This window comes from Mixophyes fleayi, chromosome 6 (genome assembly GCF_038048845.1).
Source record: "Mixophyes fleayi isolate aMixFle1 chromosome 6, aMixFle1.hap1, whole genome shotgun sequence".
Taxonomy (NCBI): Eukaryota; Metazoa; Chordata; class Amphibia; order Anura; family Limnodynastidae; genus Mixophyes; species Mixophyes fleayi.
In genome coordinates this window covers 119,029,382-119,046,220 of record NC_134407.1, presented here as the reverse complement: position 1 = coordinate 119,046,220, position 16,839 = coordinate 119,029,382, and the positions used below count along the sequence as shown (strand labels likewise).

The 16,839-nt window shown below is 42.9% G+C and overlaps 1 protein-coding gene across 1 annotated transcript in view; it reads right to left on the bottom strand.

Moving 5' to 3' along the window:
* TUBGCP2 (tubulin gamma complex component 2) overlaps positions 1 to 16,839 on the bottom strand; it is an 89,458-nt gene that overhangs the window by 17,852 nt on the left and 54,767 nt on the right. Inside the window, exons 11-13 of the mRNA XM_075217186.1 lie at positions 11,174 to 11,354; positions 10,540 to 10,712; positions 9,718 to 9,846 (exon numbers count right to left, since the gene is read on the bottom strand). Of these exons, the coding sequence (XP_075073287.1) occupies positions 9,718 to 9,846; positions 10,540 to 10,712; positions 11,174 to 11,354 (483 nt within the window). The remainder of the gene's footprint in view (positions 1 to 9,717; positions 9,847 to 10,539; positions 10,713 to 11,173; positions 11,355 to 16,839) is intronic.

The following is a 16,839-nucleotide window of genomic DNA, read 5'->3' as shown; positions in this document are numbered from 1 at the left end:
TCATCTTCAGCATCCTGGTAGATGGCAGCAGATTTTTATCAAGAATGTCTCGGTACATTTTTCCATTCATCCTTCCTTCAATCACATGCAGTATGCTAGTACTGTGTGCAGAAAAACAGCCCCACACCATGATATTCCCACCTCCAAACTTCACTGTTAGTATGGTGTTTTTGGGGTGATGTGCAGTGCCATTTCTCCTCCAAACATTGTGTGCATTATGGAGCCCAGAGTTCAATTTTGCTCTCATCTGACCACACTATATACTCCCAGTATTTCACAGGCTTGTCCAAATGTTGTGCAGCAGACTTTAAACTAATTTCAACATGTTTTTTTCCTTCAGCAAAGGAGTCTTGCGTGAAGAGCGTGCATACAGGCCATGGCGGTTGAGTGCATTACTTATTGTTTTCTTTCAAACAATTGTACCTGCCAATTTCAGGTCTTTCTGAAGCTATCCACAAGTGGTTCTTGGACAACTCTTCTGATAATTTTTTTCACGCCTCTGTCAGAAATCTTGCGAGGTGCACCTGGTTGTGGCCGGTTTATGGTGAAATGATGTTCTTTCCACTTCCAGATTATGGCATCAACAGTGCTCACTGGAACATTCAGCAGTTTAGAGATCCTTCTGTAACCATTGCCATCAGCATATTTTGCAACAATAAGGTAGAGAAGGTCTTGAGAGAGCTCTTTGCTTTTACCCATCATGAGATGTTTCTTGCGCGACACCTTCATAATGAGACACCTTTTTATAGGCAATCAGTTGTGGCTGAACCAGCTGGCACGATTGTTTACTAATTACTGATAAATTTCATCTGGTATCTTGGCTTTCCATGCCTTTTTACACATCCCGTTCTTCGTGTGTTCAATACTTTTTCCCTGTGTCATTTCACATTATTACACAAAACTTAAATTTATGGACATCTATGGTTTGTTTTCCTTGCATGTGTGGACTGCAAGGGTTGTTGATGACATTTGATGTAACTTTCATTAAAATAGCCACATTAAATATATATTTACTGAGAAAAATGTTGATGTATTCAATACATATTTCACCCACTGTACATAAGTTAGTGAAATACCTGTAGCTGCTGGTGGGGAAAGTGCAGATGGCTACTGTAAGGCAGCAGCAGCATTATTCAGTCATCATTAAACAACCATTGGCATTTCTGTGTAGCTACTGGTGGTGTGGTACGGTTAGAATGAGGAGAGTGAGTGTGGAGAGATGAAACTTAAACTAGGTCAGTGTAGAAATCCTGATTAACCATAAATTACATCTGTGCAGCCACCCTAGACAACTAGCAGAGGGGGACAGAGCAGTGATAACTCTCATTAATCATCACCATTTATTTATATAGCACCACTAATTCCGCAGCGCTGTACAGAGAACTCACATCAGTCCCTGCCCCATTTGGGCTTACAGTCTAAATTCCCTAACACACACACACAGACAGAGACAGAGAGACTAGGGTCAATTTGTTAGCAGCCAATTAACCTACCTGTATGTTTTTGGAGTGTGGGAGGACACCGAAGCACCCAGGAGGAAACCCACGCAAACACGGGGAGAACATACAAACTCCTCACAGATAAGGCCATGGTCGGGAATTGAACTCATGACCCTGGTGCTGTAAGGCAGAAGTGCTAGCCACTACGCCACCGTGCTACTCATTATGAAGTGCCAACAACCATACTAAAGTATGCGCTGATCGGCGATTCATGGCTGACTCAAATCAAACATTAGAAGGCTTGCCTTTTGATGGTATTATTATGTATGGTTCAGAGTTAAAGAAGGTTATCCAGGTGGCCACTGGAGGCAAAAGTATGTGCCTTCCCATCAGCTCCCCTGGACCACAACAGGGACTCTATCGGTCCTTTCATTCCTTTGGAAGAGGTTGGGGTACTGCATTGCGAGGTCAATTCTCAGCCCCCAGCGGAGGGCATAGTAGAGGCAGAGGCGCTGTTAGGCGGGGAGCCACGACACCAGATGACAAGCCCGCAGCATGACATACTTCCTCCAGGGGAGTCTGCGGTGGAGTGGTGTCTTCTTCATTTCCAGAGTCAGTGGTAGACATCCACCACAGATGTTTGGGTGCGTGGAATTGTGTCCTGATTGTGTCATAGACCTAGTCCAATTTCCACAGCCCTTCCCCATTGTCCCATCAGGGGCAGGGCACTTCAGGAGGCCATCCAAAAGATGCTGGCAGCTGGGGTCATTGTCCAGGTCCCTCAGCAGGAAAGAGGTCAAGGGTTTTATTCCAACCTCATCCTCGTACCCAAGCCGGATGGGTCATTCCAACACACTTTAAATATGCAGTAAACTAGAAAGTCAGACTTTAAAAATTTCGGATGGAGTCCCTTCAGATTGTCATTCCATCTGGCAGGAATGGAACAGGGAGAGTTCCTAGCTTCCATAGGACATCAAAGATGCCTATTTCCATGTACCAATATAGAGGGGACACAATTGTCTTCTCTGCTTCGCGATAAGGAACTCTCATTTTCAATTCAGGGCCCTACCCTTCAGTCTAGCAACCAAGCCCAGAGTTTTCACCAAAATAATGGTGAACATGGCGGGGCTTCTGCGACACGATAATTCCTTATCTGGACGACCTCCTTCTGAAGGCTCCATCAGCATCGCTCCCATCACATCACATCCAGATCTCCATTCAGTTTAAAGAAGCACACAGCTGGGTTCTGAACCTACTCAAACCCTCGCTCATTCCGGCGCTGCAGATGCGTTTCTTGGACCTCATCTTCAACACTATGACCCAGACGGTATACCTACCAGAGGACAAGGTCCTCTCACTTCAGCGCAAGACCAGGTCATTCCTGGCACGGAGCAAGGTCTCTCTCCTCAGTTGTATGAAGCTTCTGGGAACAATGGTATCAGTGTTCGAGGCAGATCGGTTTGCGCAATTCCACTCTCGACCTCTCCTTATACTTTGAAATAGTTCAAAAGTAGTCAGACTCCAAGGTGCATTACAACAGATGCAAGTCTGTTGTAACCAAGGTTACAACCCCGCCCCAACCATGTTTGGGGCGAGGTAACAGGATACCTAAGATTCCAGGGTCTCTGGTCACTCCAGGAAGCGGCTATCCCAATCAACGTCCTGAAGTTCAGAGCAGTGTACAGGGTGTTGACGCATGCCCATAGGTTTCTGTCAGGAAATACTCTACAGATTCAGACAATGCCACGGCCTACCTGAATCACCAAGGGGGAACTTGCAGCGTAAGGGCCATGCAGGAGACAGCCAGGATCCTGGTATGGTTGGAGCGTCAAGTATATCGGCCATATTCATTCCCGCCCTCCTGGTGGAGCACTGGGGCACGTCAGACATCGACCTCATGGCGCACAGACTGAATGATCAGGTTCCTCTATACGGCTCGAAGTCTAGAGACCCTCAGGCTGGATTCACCGATGCCATGACAATTCCATGACTCTTACAACTGGTGTACCTGTTTTCTCCAATACCCATACTCTCGCAGATGATCAAAAAGTTAAAGAGAGCCCGCAATCCTGGTAGCCCCTCATTGGCCTCGCAGGGCATGGTTCTCGGAAATTCTGGGACTGGCAGTGGCGCTTCCCTTCAGTCTACCAATGCAGCCAGATCTTCTGGTTCAAGGGCCTCTTACTCTGCCACTCTTTAGATCGTCTAGCTTTGCCATATACCATTGTATCTGGTAGGCATACATCCTTTGGTGTGAATCCCAGGGTTTTCACACATCCAACTTTAGACTCCCTTTACGGTTATCCTTCTTGCAGGCTGGCCTAGATAAGGGGCACTGCCTTGGGCCCCTTAAGGTTTAGGTGTCAGCGCTCTCCATTTATTTTCAGCGCAAGCTAGCGGGATTCAGGAATGTTCAGGAGGTACATTCCTTCAGGGAGTTCTTCACGTTCAGCCCTGTGACTGGATCAGTTATAAAGAACTTATTTATTTAAAAGGAAATAGCGCAGGTTGCTTATTTATATAATTGCATATGCACTTATTTTTGATATTGTATATAGTTTGGTAAGGGAAATCTTTAATTCTGAGACCAGTGGAGAAAATTAGTTTTTTCTGTTTTAACCTTTCTAGAGGAAATGCCTTATTTCTGATGTATATATCTGACAAAAAAAGGCCTTTGTGAATGGAAGTCTTTTGTATATTGTGATGTGGGGAAATGGCTTGTTTGGGGGGTTGTACCTTTCTTTGGGGAATATGTATTCTGCAACTGTTTGAAGAAAGGATTCATGTTAATTAGACCCTTTGACTTGCTAATAAATTTCCTGCCTCTGAAATAAGATGCAGGGAATCACAGCAAGGTTTTTAGGATATCACAGATAAGTGTAAATATTGTTAGCTTTGCATTGCATGTAAATCCATGTTTTGGTAAACAGATTACATCCCGATTCTAAAAATAGATCGGACCTCGAGGGGGCTGGCTTACCCAGTGAGACGGTGTTTAAATATGTATAAAAAAAAGCACTGTTTAGTATTAAAAGTTGGCCTTCTGATTTCAGCACGGGAGAACACTAGCAGTAACAGTTATTTAGAAGGAACGTGATTCTTGGCGCCATAAAGGAGCCCAGTGTTGGCAGCAGGTTTCTCCTACTGCGGAAGTAGGGGCGTATTCGGAATAGCGAAAGTGGATGGTGGCAAAGTAAGCCTAGCCAGTTCCCAGCAACAACAGACAGGGTGGCATAGGCGATCCATCCTGTCACAGGCCCCCCTTAGTTCATCCTGTTGAACCATGAGACCTCAATGCACTAACCTTGGCCCCATGTGAACTACTAGATTCCGGTGATTTACACCCTCTTACTTGGAAGACCGTGTTCCTTCAGGCTATCGCTTCCACTTGTAGGGTTTCAGAACTGGGAGCAGTCTGCTGCTTTGCCCCATTCTTAATTTTCCATGAGGATAGAGCGGTGCTTCACACAAAGCTGCGAGCTGAAATCCAGCGAGTAAATTACCATATTAATGTTTTTTCCGTGCAGCATTACCGTAATAATGGTAATCCTGCGCGGACCGCGGGATTTTCGGCAATCCTGCGGACAATTGAATATGTCCCTATGGATCTTGTTGTCCTTTACATTGCTCATAAGCAGGACTGGCCAGCTTCCAAGCAGTCACTTGCCCGCTGCATTACTTCAAGCATTCGGTTGGCTTATATGCGGTCCTCTCGGCCTGTCCCTATGACTTTAAAAACTCGCTCTATACCAGGACTGTTGGCGCTTCTTGGGTGGCGCATCATTGTGCTTCGGCACCATGACGCGTGTGGTATTGCGAGCAGCCGTTCCAGGGCAATCCCTCCCTTAGAGGCAGGTTTGGTATGTCCCCAATATCTCGCAGTGTCCCCCAATGGTAGGAAGAAGAAAACAGGAATTTTGCTCATCGTAAAATCTGTTTCTCAGACTCCACTGGGGGACACAATGTACCCTCCCTTGCTCTGAAAATAGTTATGTTATGTTCAGTTATGGTTAGGTTCTAATTATGCCCTGTTGGTCTTTTTCTCAAATGCTTGGTTATGCAAAACGGAGGTATCTGCAGGAGAGGAGTGCCATAGTAGGGGAGGAGTGTGTGAATTAAACAAGTGTAAGTGCCTAATTCCTAGTCCCAGCTACTATACCCCAATGTCTTGCAGTGTCCCCCAATGGAGCCAGAGAAACAGATTTTACGGTGAGTAAAAATCCTATTTGCAATATAGAGATCAGCTTAATGAAAAATGGACTGAAAAGGCAGACCTACTTGACTAACATGGGCCAAACCACTTTAAAGTATCCCCAGAAGCAGGAAGGACATTTTAGCCAGTCATAAGATGAGCAATGAGAAAGTAAATAAATATAAATAAAGATCCTGGATACAGGCTGGAAGCCCTTTTAAAGATCATTAATTTTAGCTTAATTATTGTTATTAACCTTTGATGGCAATAACTGTATTTACAGCATTCAGAAGATTTTAAACCAGAATATGATGAATATATTTCATCCAATACAGAAGGGTCCTTTTAATTCTTGTAGTGTATTAGTTTGTTTATCAGTTTTCAAGGTTGGTTTCTAGTATTTCTAGTTGTTCGAAAATTCTGGAGATTTTAGTGTCACATGATGTTTGTGGTTTCCAGAAATTATTTTAATCCACAATCTGAAAAGGATGTCTTTAATTTTCATTGAGTTTGTTGGGGTGTTTTAAGTTTTCCTTTGCTGAAGGTATACCATGAAAGCCTGGAGGTATAGCAAATCATTCATATATCAAGGATTTCATGTTTCTTTCTTTATTCATATATTTTTTCAAGTGGGAAATAAATTCTACAATGAATTCTAGGGACATCTGTTGATGTACTTTCTGGCTTTAGAGAAATCTATCAACATTGTGAGGGTGTTCACTCAATATCCAAATCAATTGAATTTGATTATTTCTAAGAGGTTCTCTCTTGTTTTATTTTGCTTGCCTCTGAATTTAAACCCTCAACTAGAGAAAATAGAGTCTGGTTTTGTTGGTGCTTCACATTTCATTCTTCATAATTTTCCAGGTCTACAATCCTGCTGTGGGCAAGTTGCATAGCTGTTCTAAGTTCAACGATTTCTTCTGCCTTACAGGATGTTATGATATGTTGAATCAATTATAAAAAGAGTTCCTCAGTTTACATTTTAGGTATGTATCTATGGTTGCAGTATCAGTTTACAAGTCTCCCTCTTCAATATCTTCCAGATCTATGCCTGGTAGGTAGGTAGCAGGCGCAATCTTGGCAGACTTACTTGCTGTCTGAAGCCCTGGGAAACAGCTGGGTTCTGATGGCAGAAATCAACCATTTCTGTGCTGGAGTTTCTAAGGTAGTATTTCTTTGCTTTTTTTTTTTTGCTTGCTTGCAGTAAGGGCTTTTCTAAAATGCAGTGCATAGACCCATCTTAATGTATTGGAAACAAAATATGACACCGTAGTATATTCAATTTTCACCTTCTTGAACAGCACTGTGTAATATGTTCTCACCATATAAATAAAGTAGAATTTATAAACTAACTACAATATTTCCTTAGCATCTCTTCTTTGTGAGTAACACAAACAGCACCAGTGAGACATCACGACTATTCTGTTTGGTAGAAACACGGCAATGGACACCCCACATCATTAGGCCAGAAACACATGCCAAAAAGTAATTTGCCCAAGAAGCAATATTACTTATTTTGTGGTAAAGATTGTGATTTATTCTTAACATTTCAGAGACGAGTCTGCTTCTTTATTAAGGGTAATACAAAGATGTCTTTTGGCACTACTGATCCTGCTATTCTTACTGAATGAGGTAGTGTGTTCTTTCTTATGAAAGTGGGACACGACTATCTCTATGCTAATATATAGAAAAATCATATTATTAATTTCTAACTAGCTGATTATTGATATAGTTTTTTCAACCTACAGATTACTCTACTATTCCTGGATTTCATTAGTTGGCTTGCCATGAATTTTAAATAATTAAAATTATGTTTGCCAATAGACAATGCTGCAATAGTAATACTACGGGTGATGTGACTCCAAAACATACTATTAGGTTAATTGGCTGTGTCGAAGTCAGCAAATTGGATAAAGTCTTTGTCTGAAAAGATGCATAGAGCACGCTACGGTGTGGAAGGGCGTATCCAGCAACACGTGGCAATAACAGTTTTTACACACATTCGCACAAACACACACATTTGTAATTAGTACACATTAATTGTAGTTGCAACACAGTTATTTATGTCAAAATATAGTAGTATTTATGTTTAATATTATAAGTTATATGCATGTTAATAAAACATAAGGTTCAGGTTATAGGAAATGTGTCTGGTATCATTTTAATCCCCTATTCATCAGCAGTTGTCCGGTTGTATCGCCGAAGAGATCGCACATTGCATACTCTAGTTAGCGATGTTGGAGAATACATGTTTAAAGTCATACTGACTATAAAATTCTAATAGACTAGTTGAAACTGGCTTCTGGGCGGGAAAGTCGGAGCACATGCCCTGGAGAGATGACCCCCACCTTTGGATATTTTGGTTTGAACTGGCCTATGATCTGCAACATCCTGGACCTTCCTGAAACCTGGACCAATAGAAGCAAGCCACATCATCTGCATTGTTTTACTGTATTTCTGACTGCATATAAGCAGGAGCTCTTAATCCAGTGACCAGTCTTCTTTGACCACAGACTTCAGACATGAATGACTGTTCACTGGATCCAGGGCGCCTGCGATAAGTAACGGCTGTACTTATTATTATTTCGCCTGAATTATTCTGCTACTTTTGGATAATAAATTACTTTGTGCTTTGGAAGCACAAATCGAGATTCGACAATCATTATTGGATATCGACAAGACGTGCATAACAGCTGCTATCAAATTGACCCTAATCTCTCTCTCTGTGTGAGTATGTTAGGGAATTTAGACTGTGAGCTCCAATGGGGGCAGGGACTGATCAGAGAGTTCTCTGCGCTGCGGAATTAGTAGCGCTATATGAATAGATGATGATGATGTTGTTGTAAGTGGCTGCATGATTTCAAATTAGGGAACAGAACAAACTTTTTTTTTAAGCTCCAAATAAGGTTCCATTATAGCTTTCAACATTTAGTGAACTGGCATACAGGACTTCATGATCAATGCTAAAAAAGCACATTACTACTAGTGACATGTTCACAAGTCAGTCACAGTAAATATTAAAATAAAATCAGTTTGTATATATTTGATAGCATTTAAGTTACTATTACTGTGGTTTTAAGATGGAATACACCATAGTGCAGAGAACAGAGGATACACTATGCAATATCATATACTGTGAAACAACAGCAGGACAATGTAAAGGGGCCCACATTTCAGCTCATATTCTATACCCACACTTACTATTTTTTCATCTAGGTCGCTAAAGGATTGCAAAATAATGCATAAACAGAGAAACTATTTTGTGGAAACACTATGTACAATGTGGCTGCTGAAGAATGTGATCAATTCTCAAATATTTACACATTTCCAAAGTGATCTACAATGAACAACAAGTTACACTAATTAATATATTAGGGGGGAATTCAATTCCCCAGAAGTACCGCCGCGTTAAAACTATTACCGTTATTATGGTAATAGTGCGCCTAATTACCGTTATTACGGTAGTTCTAATGCCGGCTTTTTGCTCGCAAAGCTGGGTTATTACCGTAATAACGGTAATATCTATAACGCAGCTGTACTTCGGGGGGAATTGAATTCCCCCCTTAATGTTTAAAATTGGGGGTTAACTTCACAGATTTCACACAAAAATAAACAAAAATATACTTTAACCATTACACAAAATAAAGAAACGATAGCAGAAGAAAAAACTATTTTTAAGATGATGCTGTTCACCCATGATTATGCTGTAAACACCACTCCTCCCCAAATATAAGTGTCAGGGGTCCAATGCCTGAAACAACTGCTATAAAGAAACATACATATGAACATTCTAGCGTTGCATTCTGAATGAAATGCAAGAAAAACACTGACAAAAGAACACAGCATAGAGATCCTGTGACCATGTGGATGAGCCATTAAGAGGATACACATTCCTTTGTTCCCTCTGCAACAGCTAATAAGATAAATATGAATTCATGTCAGTGAGCTGCTATCCTGGTATCTTTTATGTTCTGCTACTTGGTAGGAGGGGAATTTTAAGTTAAATCTCTAGTACGGTAGGGCATCTTCTTTGAAAGAGTTTTAATTGTTTTTTTAGATCTCCAATGCTCGAGTCAAGCTTACCATTTGGCGGAATGTAGCGAGAACTGTTTAGCAGCCTTGTTGCTGATCCACACATTGCACAACAGTCTCTCCACATGTTTGCAGTAGAACATATGTCGGAAAAGCATCTGGTAGCGCGTCAGAGCCTTTCTGCAATTGAAAGGAAGAAAAGAAAAGTCACACAATGCTCCAATAGTTAAGAAATAATTTCAACCCTCCCAATCTCCCACATACATATTTTAATAATGCTTGAACTAGTACATGCTCCGACTACAATTTTCCAAGAATAGTTTCCTTATAAACAATATTAATTACTGCCTATCTGATGTACATATATGAATGGTAGACCATAATATGGTGACCACATGCTCCTAAGGTCCCAATGTCGTCACCATTAACAGTCTAACACACTCACAGATGCTCAGTAAAAAATAAATATCTAATTACAATGATATATTTGGTTTGCGGAACAGGTTATATAGAATACATCTTGGAGTACATTCTCTGGGTTGAACTAGTTATAAAGAGAAATTACTACTTTAATGCAAACCCATATAAAGAGAAACTAACAAAACTAGTTAAAGGATACTCAGATCAACATGGTTATAACAAAACACCAACCATCATGAAAAGTTATTAGAATACAGACAGAGAAAATTAAAAGCAATTAGCCCTCTACTAAGATATAAATGGAGCATAGTTTTGATATAATTATGTATAGACGTTTAGTTTTCATTTTACTTCTAAATGCAAAAAATGTAATGTAATGTAAATAAGCAGGCTGAACAAATATTGCTGGCTGTTTCTGCTGTTACCATGTGGTGTAGGTTTATTGTGCTCTACCTGTTAATTATTAGTGAAAGAGGCCACTTGACAATGTAATCAAATGAGAATGCCTCCAGCCCACTAAGTGCTAATTCCGTTGGATCAACATTAATCAAGGCTTTCTCCTGACGAGTTTCAATAGCAAGGACACGGAGGAGCTGCGTGATGAGGTCATGTGTCATAAGATCAATCTGAAGAGAGATTAACGCACAAATTAAAATGTCATCTTTCACAACATATGAAATGAAGGGAGATTTACACATACAAAAAGGGGAAAGGAGCAAATTTAAAATGGGTGTGCCACCCAAAAACAAAACAACACAAAAGAAAAACCACATGAAACTGTTCAGTTGTCCATACAATTGTTAAAATATAAACAGACCCATTATTTCTCACTTTAAAATTATGTTTTACCATTGTGAAAATGGAGTATGAAAATCTTTGTCAATGGTTTACGGCCATATTTGTTTAATAGGCATATATGCAAATTTCTCGGAATAATATTTCAGCAAGAGAGAGCACTTTCTCAATAAAAACGGATTATGGTGCTATATGTAAAGTGGCCAATGTTTGAGCTCATATTTAGCTCAATATCTGCCTCCGCCAGGGCCCGTGTAATAAAGAACATGTAATCTATTGCTACAAATTGTACCTTTAGATCATCCTTAAAAGGGTCATTGTTGGCAGTACTCATTCTCAAGGCCAATTCCAACAAAGCCTCCAGCCGGGTTGGTATTATGTCTTCCACCGATTTTTTCAGTTCCTCCTCTGTCAGGTCCATGAAGTGCACAAAGAAATCACCTTGGTCCATGAGGAAGTAATGTTTTATAGACCTTAAGGGAAAAATAATTAGCTGATTAGAGAGCAACTAAATGCTGGGCAGGTAAAAAAGGATCTTTAGTAGAATGAAGTGAACTTTGTAAATCAAGTGGTTTATCTTTTGACTCAATTGAAAGGCAGAAAAGCAGTTATTACCCCTTTTAACGGGGTTTCAATGATTTTTCTCTCACTGTATACCCCTCTTGATTCAACACCACTGTCTTAAGTTTTTCTCACCATTTATATTTGTGCACAGGCTCTGAAAGGATTGCTATAGAACCATCTGCCAATAAACACTTTGATTTACACCCCTAATACGTTCAAATCCCTTTTTTTTTCACACCCATTAAAGATGTCTCTATTCCAGGAAGTTCAGCTTTATTCTCAGATCTTTGGCATTTGGACAGAGCTGCTCCCCAAAGACTGACTATTTGTATTCTTACTTTCATAACTCCTTTACTCCTTTTTTATTTCTCTTTTACCACAGCATTGATAGTCTGCCTCTATCTTAAATTACATCAAGTAGTCTAACTTTTCCACATGAAGCAAGCTTTGATAATTAGGACTGGAGGTTACTGTACACTAAATTTATTTTGGAAACTCTTAAGGACTCAGTGGTAAGACAGGAAGTGACTGGCATTGGAGCGTTATTCTGAAATCATCCATCCCTCTGACACATCTGCATTTCTCTGCTGGGATGCCCATAAAACAGTTAATCATAGATGTCTTCATGTCATAGGCAGCCAGATTGAGAGAAATTATACAAGGGACTGCTTTCTGCACTTGTTAAAGAACCTAACAAGTGAAATATAAACAAGCAGTCAGCAGTTACAACTTGTAGAGCTTCTCTCACCTACGGCTGACAATATAACTCTATTGAATGGCTCTGGACACCGTATCAGGTGCTTTTTTCTCTGCTGGGGAAATTAAAAGCTTCCCCATGTTTGAAAAAGGTGCGATATCAAATGGTGATCCATGCATGTAAACGAGGCGTGCATGTGAGGCTTTCAGGGTCTACGAGATGCCTTACTCCTTCTCATTGCTTCTGGCAACATCTCGCTAAAGAAATTGGCACGGTTTATAGAAATAGTAGCTTTTAAAATCAGCTGGTGAAATGGACCATTACGGTAAATCTATTTCTCTGAGTCCATCTGGGGGACACTGCTTAACCATGGGGTTGAGTAGGGAAGGGAGGAGTCTGGCACCTAAAGAGTTAACTTTCTTCCTGCTGACAGCATATCCCTCCCACCAATTCCCCACATACCTCAGTTTGATTACCAAAGCCCTAGGACCAGAGGCCAATCAACCAAGATACACCCCTCAACAGAGGGGGGAGTGGAGAGAAGAGAAAAACAACGAAAAAGGGGGGGACCGCAGTGTCCCCCAGATGGACTCAGAGAAAGAGATTTATCATAAGTATAAATCCTGTTTTCTCTTTCATCCATCTGGGGGACACTGCTTAACCATGGGGACTTACTAAAGCAATCCCTCTGAAGGGTGGAACCGCTCGGATCTCCTTGCACGTAGAACACTACGGCCAAAGGAGGCGTCCCCAGACGCAATACATTAAATTGGTAGAATTTCGTAAAAGTATGGACCGAGGACCAGGTGACTGCCCTGCACAGCTGGTCCACCGTGGCTCCATTCCGTGCCGCCCAAGACGCCCCAAACGGGTAGAATGGGCAACAATACGCTTCGGCACAGGGAGATTAATACGGACATAAGCCTCCCTGATAGTCAGGGTAAGCCATCTGGCAATAGTTTGCTTAGATGCTGGCCATCCCCGCTTAGAAAAGTCAAATAATACAAATAGAGAATCTGTCTTACGTATCTTTGCAGATCTCATAACACATATACGTAATGCCCTCACCACGTCCAACATTTATTTGTTCACGTTCCAGGAGACTGAGGCTCCTCTCTGAACACTGGAACAACTATTTCCTGATTAATATGGAACCTGAGACCACCTTAGGGAGAAAGGACAGAATAGTCCTTAAACTGCTCTGTCCTCATTTTTATTGTGGAAGTACACTGAGAAAGCTGATACCTGAACCTTTAAGGTTCCTAGTTTAAGCTCCGCCTCTAAACCACGCTGTAAGAAGGCAGAAATCTAGCCAGACCAAAGGATCTAGAATTGTAAGCCCTCTTCTTACACCATTTTATATATACATGCCAGATGCGATGGCAGATCCTGGCCGAAACTGGCTTCCTGGCACTTAGGAGGGTGCCCACCACACCCCCCGAGAACCCTCTCGCTTTCCACAGACTGGATTCGAAGGCTCTGCCATCAAATTCATCCGGTTCAGATTTAGATGCAAGAACGGTCCCAGGGTCAGTAGATGGCTCCGTAGCCCTACTGGAGTTACCAGAAAGACTGGCATTGTTAGGACGTCCACTGCACTGTCAGTGGATCTCTTGATCCTGTGCAGAACTCTGGGACTTCCCTGCCTTTTGTTCGGTTGTCCTCCAACAACCACACGCTGAGGACCTACTTCCTCCGCTGGTACTTCCAACAAAAGAAGGCCCCTGCCTGCTTCCTCCGAATGTCCCACCAAAGACATCTGGGGTGGATCCATGCGTAGGGTAGGGTCACGAAAGATGTCACCATCTTTCTTAGCAGCTCCAAAGACCTGGGTACTGACAGCTTCTTGCCTGACAGGACCCTGCCTATCCACTCCATCAGGGACCCTAACCTGTCCTGTGGAGGAAACATTCTGCTGCGTGCTAAGTCCCTTACTAGTGCCAAGAAACTCATTCTTAGACAAAGGATTCCCTGTGACCCTATAACACTCCAGAGGTTCAGCCCCGGACTGAACGACCCTTCTGGCTTCAGCACCACAATTGGGTTTGATTAAAACCCTTTCCTTCTCTGGTACCTCCAAACCTGTATAGCTTTGTTTAAACTAAGCCAATCGGCAGCCATGAGCTCTCTCTGTCTTGACTAAGGACACTGAGGAATACAGTTAATGAAAACTTGAGACGAACTGGCCCCATGATTCTATCATGATATCCTGGACCTACCCGTCCGCCGAGGACTCTGTCTACTGCTGGGCGAACCCAAGCAGTCGTCCTCCCACCCCACCCCACCCTCTGTGACCAGAGGCGGGTGGTAGTCATGCTGCTGGTCTATCCGGCAGCTTAGCAGAAGGGGCCTTTTCTGCTGCAGGGGCAAAGGATGACCTTCCTCTACGGGACTGTCTCCTGGTTCCAACGGCCCCTGAACTGGTAGTCTGGCGTCTGACAGACCCGCCCCCGTAAAAAGGCTGTCTGAAAGAGCTAAACCTAGGCTTAGTCCTAGGTTTTGGAGCATCTACAGGCAAGGACGTCTTCTTACCCCCCTGAAGCCTGTAAAATCCAGGAGTCCAACTCTGGACCAAATAGCCTCCCACCCGTATACGGGATGGATTCTAACGCCTTTTTTGACACTGAATCCGCATTCCAAGTCCTTCTAGCTACTATAGCTGTAGCCGAAATAGACGATGACATGGAGGCCAAATTGTGGGCCGCTTCATATACGTAGCCTGCTGCTTCCTTCAGCTGCATGGCCAGAGGTTGAAGATCTGAATCCTGCAGAGCGGACTCTAACTGCCCTGCCCAGACTTCCATAGCCCTAGCTACCCAGGTAGCAGATAGTGCTGGTCTGAGGCTAGTACCGGCGGCCAAGAAGACCGACTTCAGCAGGGATTCTAATTTACGGTCGGTCGCGTCCTGTAAGGCCGCTGACCCAGGTACAGGTAGTGTGGTCTGGCGAACCAATCTCGCCACAGGCGCATCCACCTTCGCCACTTGTTCCCAACGGGTCATATCCTCCTCTTGGAGAGGATATAACGAGCCAAACTTCTTTGGCATAGAGAACCTTTTATCTGGGGATTTCCAAGAGGCCTCTACCATATCTCTCAACTCAGCTGAGGGAGGGAACCTGACCACCTGTTTAGACGCTTTTTTTTAATGAGAGAGCGGTCCAAGGACTGCGTCTCCTCCACTTCAACAAATCCCAGGGTCTGACTAACTGCTTTAACCAGATCGTCCATACCCTGGTGTCTAGAGTTTCCTTCTGACTCTATTATGGACAAGTCTGAATCGTCCATCCATTTCCCTTCCTCCTCTGAGGAAGTCTCAGAGTCAGACACTGACCACAGCGCCTTAGCTGGTCTACGTCTTTTAATACTACGTTTATGTCTGGGATTCTCCAGAAGTTGGTTAAGTCGGTCCAGGCCTTTAGCCACTGCTAGGAGGGCCGGGGAGGGATTTAATCCGACCCCTGGGGAAAATGACTCCTCTGTCATTCCTCCTGTTATACCCTGAGAAGCCACTGATGTAGATGGGATCTCTACAGGTTTCGATAACAGTTTAACAAGGGTATCAACCCCTTGTGACAGGGTAGCCGCCCATTCGGGGGGTTCTACCATCCGAATGGAGCTGTCTTTAGGCTGCAGTTTCACAGGAGCCACAGTGCAAGCAGCACAGAGCCCCCCTGATCCAGCGTTCATCTGTTAATTTAACATTACATTTTGAACAGACAATTAGCAGTGAACAGTGTTCACTGTGGACCTCTTCTGATGCGCAGCCCTTCTCCTAGGGCACCCAATTCAAACTGAGGTATGTGGGGAATTGGTGGGAGGGATATGCTGTCAGCAGGAAGAAAGTTAACTCTTTAGGTGCCAGACTCCTCCCCTCCCTACTCAACCCCATGGTTAAGCAGTGTCCCCCAGATGGATGAAAGAGAAATAAAAAAATAATACTGTAATGATTAACATGACTAGTTTACCTTAGGTACTGGAGAAAAAAAAAGGACTGTATGAAGGAAGGTGAAAACTTCAATAAAACAAAACAAACAAACTGAGAAACCCACTTGCTGCACCTATTTCACTTGCCCAGGAGAAGAGAACATTTCCAACACTGCATATAAGCTCATGTGAAGCCTGTATTATCAAGGTGCTTCACTGGGTGACATCAGGCACACCAGATCATCAGATGTGCCCATTTACTTCGAAACTTTGCTATCAGGATACAAGTCCCTTGTGTTGTTGGTAGGCCAGTCAGTAGGGCAGAAAGCTGTCAGCACTAGACCACAATAAATATGTGGCAGTGGGTAAGCCTCCCATCTGGTAGCAACATCAGGTCATTTAGTGTTTGTTCTTGGAGCGGACCTTGCAAGCCTCGGCTCTGTAGACTATGTGGAAGCAGCAGCGACTCCTCGCTATCACAGTGAAGAGGCCGCTTGTGTGGTAATATACAGCTAATTTTCACCACATGTAGAAATCTGACAGGTCTAACACCTAATCACCACTAAGGCCACAGAGACTGCAGTTTTGAACTGTTGCACATGTACAAAGGCTTGGAGTGAACGTGCGTCACTTACTGTCTGCCCCTGGCAGAAAGCCAACAAATTCACGCCTTTTGCAAACTGCACCAGCCTCTTGGAGGAGTCATTGCCTGGGCAGCAATTGGAAGTCTACCAAAACAAAAAGGTCAGGTAGTGAGTGTCCAGGAGTTAAG